This window comes from Gymnoscopelus microlampas (genome assembly GCF_963454915.1).
Source record: "Gymnoscopelus microlampas genome assembly, chromosome: 19".
Classification (NCBI taxonomy): Eukaryota; Metazoa; Chordata; class Actinopteri; order Myctophiformes; family Myctophidae; genus Gymnoscopelus; species Gymnoscopelus microlampas.
The window spans coordinates 16,859,943-16,867,442 of NC_139956.1; the positions used below are offsets into that span (position 1 = coordinate 16,859,943).

Here is a 7,500-nt window from a genome sequence, read left to right on the forward strand (position 1 = left end):
CCATGGAGATTCTACAGGAACAGGAAGTAACAACACGTCAAACTACATCAACAAACACAATGAAAGTCAAAACAGCCCCTTTAACGCATTATTTTAGTTCTAAGGATTTAAATCACTGGAAATTATTAAATATAATAATATAATAATCATATATTAATCATATAATAAATGACACCTAATCAATAAATCAGATACAGTATTGTATATTATTTTATTAAAGTTATAATCATGCAATATATTATATTGGCGTTGTCGGGCAGAAACCTTGTATTGCCATATTGAAACTTTTTAGGTAAATACATTTTGTTGTTCTACAAGCCACTCTACAAACGCTGCCAACGCAACGTGTGGTGAGAGTGTGTAGATCTGCTATTTTTAGTTTAGATTTCTTTTGAAAGCTACAGTGGTTAAAGGAGAATTTTGGACTAAGGTTTTCTTACCTTTTCTATGATGTTATGATATCTTAGGATGAATGGTACAGTAGTTACAGTTTTTTGGACAGTGGTCACTATGAACGTCAGATCAAAAAAAAAGAAAAAAGAAGATATTAAAATATGCGATCTAGCGCAAGGCCTATCGGCGCACGTTTTAAGCTGTGGCGGACCCGGGATGGAGTTATGAAAACCTTAGTCCAAAATTCTCCTTTAAGAGTGTCTGTGGGTTTTATAAATACCAAACTAATGAAAAGTATTAACAGGAGCTTGTCACTAAAATAATAACTACATTGGATTGTTTTCTATTTCCTGGAAAGTAACGGTTTTGGACATACAAGGTTTCCACCCGACAACAAACAAAAAGATGAATAAATCATAAGACATGTTAAAGTTATAAATATGTACTGTGTAATATAAATATGGTCTGACCGGGCAGCAGTCTGGACGTGTTGCAGCCGGGTTGAAAATTCTAACAACCTCTGATCCTTCTTCTGAGCCTCCTGTAGGGGGGGGGGGGAGAGAGAGAGAGAGAGAGAGAGAGAGAGAGAGAGAGAGAGAGAGAGAGAGAGAGAGAGAAATGTTCACTCTTCGGTTACATGGATGAACTACACACATGCATGCACACACACACTCACATAAGCACGCACACACACAACTTACCAGAGCTACGAAGTGCAGCAGGTTCATTCCCGGCTTGTTGGATTTGGTGTCGGCCAAAGAGAGCAGAGATGCGAGTTTGAAACCTGCAGCGTTGCCTGAATAACCACCCTGAACACACACACACGCACACGCGCACACACACAACACACACCACACAACACACACACACACACACACACACACACACACACACACACACACACACACACACACACACACACACACACACACACACACACACACACACACACACACACACACACACACACACACACACACACATACACACACACACACACACACACACAGAGTCATACAAAGATCTTTCCTTCTGGGGGTCCCTGGAACTAAATATTTTGAGATGGGTCTCCACGGCCAAATACATATAATTTTGGGGTCCTTGACATGAACAAGTTTGAGAATCACTGATATTATAGCAACATAAGTGTTTGAGAAAACTGTTAGGATCGAGATGACATTTGTAAAATCGGCCTCAGGTCTTCATGGGTGTGCGTGTGCGTGTGCGTGTGCGTGTGCGTGTGCGTGTGCGTGTGCGTGTGCGTGTGCGTGTGTGTGTGTGTGTGTGAGACTCACGTCATTCAGTATGTTTCCAGCCTGCAGCACCAGATGTAAAACAGCATGCAACTCTTCACACGTTAACAGCTCTGAAGAGACAAGAGAAGAAAATCACATCTCTCATAAACCTTAAAGCTGAAATCCATAAGTTTTATGTAACTGTAAGGATTCAAACCCTGGGCCTGCGTGGGAAGAGGGAATCCCTGCTTGGCCTTGGAAGATATTGGGCTTATGAGCTTAAGGCAACCAGTACTACTACTCAACCAGAGTGGATGAGTAGGGAGAGCCGCTCCAACCACTCCAGATGTGCTAGTTTATATTGTATTAACATACTGGATTGCAGCTTTAATCCCTCTGTGTGTGTGTGTGTGTGTGTGTGTGTGTGTGTGTGTGTGTGTGTGTGTGTGTGTGTGTGTGTGTGTGTGTGTGTGTGTGTGTGCGCGTGCGCACGTGCTTGTGTGCAGCAATATAAGTGTGAAACCCAATTAACATGCAAGTTAACAGCTCGGATAAAGATAGACAGTGGTGTGAAAGAGTGGTGAGTGTGTGTGTGTGTGTGTGTGTGTGTGTGTGTGTGTGTGTGTGTGTGTGTGTGTGTGTGTGTGTGTGTGTGTGTGTGTGTTTGTGTGCGTGCGTGCGTGCGTGCGTGCGTGCGTGCGTGCGTGCGTGCGCAAGAAAGACAGTCAAATCAGGGGGGTGATGGTCCATAATAAAGGGAGAGAGAGAGAGAGAGAGAGAGAGAGAGAGAGAGAGAGAGAGAGAGAGAGAGAGAGAGAATACAGTAGTATCAGAACAACTGTACTACAAACAGAGGAGAGGAGAGGTTGGTGTCTTGCATGGTTTCCATCGCCGTTGGTGTTGGTGTAAATGTGTGTGAATGGGTGAATGTAATGCTCATTGTAAGGCACTTTGGATAAAGATGCTATATAAATGCACCATTTACCAATTACCATTTTGTGCACGCTGCCAACAGGCCAAGGAACTCAATACACCAATATTTCTAAATTCCATCGACGACAACATTTGTGTGTGTGTGTGTGTGTGTGTGTGTGTGTGTGTGTGTGTGTGTGTGTGTGTGTGTGTGTGTGTGTGTGTGTGTGTGTGAGTGTGTGAGAGTGAATATAAACTCAGAACCACTGTCCCTCTGGGCTATAACCAGTCTGGAGTCGTACTTGGAGACTAGTACACTAGTACAGAATGTCTGTCCTCCATACTTGGGCAAGACCGATGCAAGGATGAGGTCACCTAACTTCATGCTATCCACAGATACAGATAGCCGTTATTAGACCCTGTCTTGTTTAGACTTATAAGTCAGTCAGTGTGTGCGTGTGCATGTGCGTGTGCGTGTGCGTGTGCGTGTGCGTGTGCGTGTGCGTGTGCGTGTGCGTGTGCGTGTGCGTGTGCGAGTGTGTGTGTCACCTGTGGCAGCAGTGTGTAGAGTTCTGATGTCTCGTTTCATGGACTCAGAAGCCGAAGGAAACTCCTCTTTTAACAACATCGACTCTATACGTACTGGATAACTAGAGAGAGACAGACAGACAGACAGACAGACAGACAGACAGAATTAAATATGATGTGACATGAGAACAAGTGAGAAAGGTCACATCATGTGAGCCTGATGTCATGACCTCTCACCTGGGCAGCTGAGTCAGCAGGTACATGAAGGAATCAGCCAATGAGAGCTTAGCGGTGTCGCCACGGAATGACCTCAGCTTCTTCACCTGAGGCATGATGGGAACAAAGAGGTTTTATTGTCACATGTTCACCATATACAGCTGTCACAACACTGCACGCAGTGACTTTACTTAATATACTAATATTAATAATTATAATATTGTTAACCAACCCCCCTGTGGTCCCCACACATATATACTGTATATATTATATTCAAATAGACCAATTATTTGTTTACCAACATTGACACATGACAGAATGGGTTTCATTTTGTGCCGGCCTGCGCGCGCATACTGGTTCTTATCAGTGTGACGTTGTCTGTTAAGGGGTCTATAGGCTAATGTGCGGGGGGACGGACCACGGCCATGTCACTCTGTGTGTGTGTGTGTGTGTGTGTGTGTGTGTGTGTGTGTGTGTGTGTGTGTGTGTGTGTGTGTGTGTGTGTGTGTGTGTGTGTGTGTGTGTGTGTGTGTGTGTGTATTACCTCCTCTGTGTCAGGAAGCAGTTTAAGAAGTTCTCTAAGTGGCTCCGCCCCGTAGTGCTCACTGTTGCCATGACGAATGTCATCTATTATGGTCTGGTTGGACCTGAGGATGGAGTAAGAGAAAGAGTGGATGGATGGATGGATGGATGGACGGAACCCAATGGATGGATGGATGGACGGTTTTCCCCCTCCCTCTGTGTGTGTGTGTGTGTGTGTGTGTGTGTGTGTGTGTGTGTGTGTGTGTGTGTGTGTGTGTGTGTGTGTGTGTGTGTGTGTGTGTGTGTGTGTGTGTGTGTGTGTGCGTGTGCGTGCGTGTGTGTGTGTGTGCTCTGTTACTCACTCTGTCTTATATAACTCTGTCAGTTTTTATTAATGATATTCTAAATTCTTCATTTGGCTGGATCAACAATCAAACACATACACACGCACGCACGCACGCACGCACGCACGCACGCGCGCGCGCACACACACACACACACACACACACACACACACACACACACACAGGCACGCGCACACACACACACACACACACACACACACACACACACACACACACACACACACACACACACACACACACACACACACACTGGTAGGCTCCCAACTGATAATCCATTTAAGAGACCGGACTTTCAGTACAGAAAGTACAAGATTATAAAGTAATGAGAGAGAAAGAGAGAACATTCTTGTACGTACATTCATGTGCTTCTGTACAGTGTGTAACATGTGTGTGTGTGTGTGTGTGTGTGTGTGTGTGTGTGTGTGTGTGTGTGTGTGCGCATATTCTATTCGAATTGGCTAATGGGCGGGCGGACGGACCACGACCACGTCACTCTGACTCGTATCGACCCAAACCTCTAGTATACTGTACACACCCCTCTGTCAGTGTGATTACAAAGTACTATATGAAGGTATATTCAAGACTGCAGGACACATTACAATGTTAAAATATACTCAAGAAACATTTCATTATACTGTAATGGCACTCAAGGCAAAACCATTTTGCATCCCATACCTTCCATACATTACAAGTTGCAACAGTTAAAAAACACCAGTTCAAACTGTGTTTAAAGTGATAAACGTTTTTAACCAAACATAATGTGGGAGTCATGTGACATGACAGATTGTGTTAGTCTACCAGGATTCTGTCTGTCTGTAACATTCCAACGCCAGACGCCACCATCATCCACTCTGTTTACACATAATACTAACAGCTGAACTTTATTGGAAAACAATGACACTGCAATATTCTTTATTTTTTCACACTATGTATTACAATATGAAAGTAATTATGAGTTACATAATTTCACCAGACATATGTGGATCTGCATACAGTATCTAGACTTTATCACTAGCAATTAGCAGGGTGATTTTAGAGGGTGAAATACGTAAGGCTGTTGTTCAATACTCAACATGACACCTCTATGAACGCAGCATGTGCGTGGCAACAAGTCATTAGCCACATGAACCCTAGTATCCCCATCGGTGCACATCACTGAGGACCTCACATGGGATGTGCAGACAGAGCGGGTGGTGAAGAAAGCACAACAACGCCTCTACTTTCTCAGACGACTGAAGAAAGCTGGCATGGGTCCCAAAGTCCTAAGAGCTTTCTATAGAGGCACCACCGAGAGCATCCTGACTGGCTGCTTCACTGGCTGGTATGGCAGCTGCACCGACCTCAACCGCAAGGCAATGCAAAGGGTTGTGCGGACAGCCGAACGCATCAGTGGATGTGATTCCCCCCACACATCCAAGCCCTGTACGACGGACACTGTGTCAGCAAAGCTCGCGGAATCATCAATGATCCAAGCCATCCCAACCACAGACCATTTGAGATGTTGCCGCATGGAAAACGGCTACGCGGTATCAGAGCCATTGGCAACAGACTGCGAAAAAGCTTCCTTCCCCGTACAATCAGGCACATGAACGAACTGACAAGAACTAGAATGAACCAGGACAAAGGGAAACGCTAACACACCCCCCATCCACCTCTCCCCTCTCCTGTCCTTTTCTTGCACTCTTATATGCTTGAACTGTTCCTACCTAATCTGCTGTATATAGAAGAAACTGTGAAGTTTTTAACATAAAGTTAGAGAGTTGAAAAAATGCTGTTGGTGTATATAATATACCAAGATTATATGCACGTGTACATATGCTTTTGTTTTGTACTCTCTCTCCTTCTTTTAAAATCTTTTTACGTTTTTTTATTATCATTATTGTTATTATTATTACCTATGCTGCTGCATTGTCTGAAGGAAGCCAAACAAAAATAAGTTTTACTCTTATGTACCTGTACACAAGATGTAACAATAAAGCACAACCTTGAACCTTGAACAGTCAGCAAACTTAGCCGATACGCACGCACATACTTTGTCTTTTTACAGGCTCATAAACTGTGACAAATGTCACAAATATCATTTCATAGTGGCTTCATATGAAACCTCTGAATGTGAAGATAAAACTGTAAAACTGATGTAAACGCCTAAATAGCACATGATGCCTATTAGGTAACCACGGCGAAGAGGGTTCTTGCTGCAGGTGCAGAGTGGCTACGCTGTCACTAAGTTGACCTGTTTATTGAAATTCCTTCCTTAAGCGGACTGGAATTGAGAGAGCTACGTGTGGCGATGGTATGTCTAATGTATATGGCAGTGTGTGTGTGTGTGTGTGTGTGTGTGTGTGTGTGTGTGTGTGTGTGTGTGTGTGTGTGTGTGTGTGTGTGTGTGTGTGTGTGTGTGTGTGTGTGTGTGTGTGTGTGTGTGTGTGTGTGTGTGTGTGTGTGTGTGTGAGAGAGAGAGTGGGGGGGTCTTACCTCTTGAACTGTTTGAGGAAAATCCCCACGTTCATCCCTCGCTTTGAGTCCAAGATGGAGATCTGAGAGAGAGACACATAGAGAGAGAGAGAGAGAGAGAGAGAGAGAGAGAGAGAGAGAGAGAGAGAGAGAGAGAGAGAGAAAGAGAGAGAGACACATAGAGAGAGAGAGAGAGAGAGAGAGAGAGAGAGAGAGAGAGAGAGAGAGAGAGAGAGAGAGAGAGAGAGAGAGAGAGAGAGAGAGAAGAGAGAGAGACACATAGAGAGAGAGACAGACAGACAGAGAGATGGAGAGACAGAAGGAGTTGAGTATCAGAGGTACACCACACGCACACGCACACACACACACACACACACACACACACACACACACACACACACACACACACACACACACACACACACACACACACACACACACACACACACACACACAGACACACACACACACACACACACACACACACACACACACACACACACACACACACACACACACACACACACACACACACACTCTCACCTCTCTGACGGACGTTCTAACTTTGAGCCCCCTGATGGGCGTGGCCACAGTGTGTGATTGACAGTCATTGTGACCAAACAGCTCCTCAACACTCCTCACATCTATCTGGTACTGCTGCTGCTGGCTACGCCCCATTGTCCACAGGTTGGACCGCCCCTTCACCTAGGAGACACATATTACATTATGTTAGATTTTTTAACCGGTACTTTTCAGGAAATGGAAAGTATAGCCTGTTCCAATGGATCCAATGTTGTTATTATTCAGTCACAATTTCTTGTTAGTACTTTTTATTGGTTCAATATTTATTAACCCTTTTATTTTTTTCTTCATAA

General features: G+C 44.3%; 1 protein-coding gene across 2 annotated transcripts in view; it reads right to left on the reverse strand.

The window, feature by feature from the left end:
* LOC311035377 (uncharacterized protein) overlaps positions 1–7,500 on the reverse strand; it is a 33,446-nt gene that overhangs the window by 10,841 nt on the left and 15,105 nt on the right. For both annotated transcript variants that reach the window (XM_084043539.1, XM_084043540.1), the window contains 9 exons: positions 7,169–7,330; positions 6,647–6,708; positions 3,829–3,931; positions 3,306–3,391; positions 3,090–3,190; positions 1,689–1,759; positions 1,095–1,202; positions 864–934; positions 1–11 (listed from right to left, as the gene is read on the reverse strand). The exon at positions 1–11 is cut by the window's left edge and continues 107 nt beyond it. In XM_084043539.1, coding sequence (XP_083899665.1) covers positions 1–11; positions 864–934; positions 1,095–1,202; positions 1,689–1,759; positions 3,090–3,190; positions 3,306–3,391; positions 3,829–3,931; positions 6,647–6,708; positions 7,169–7,330 — 775 coding nt within the window. The remainder of the gene's footprint in view (positions 12–863; positions 935–1,094; positions 1,203–1,688; positions 1,760–3,089; positions 3,191–3,305; positions 3,392–3,828; positions 3,932–6,646; positions 6,709–7,168; positions 7,331–7,500) is intronic.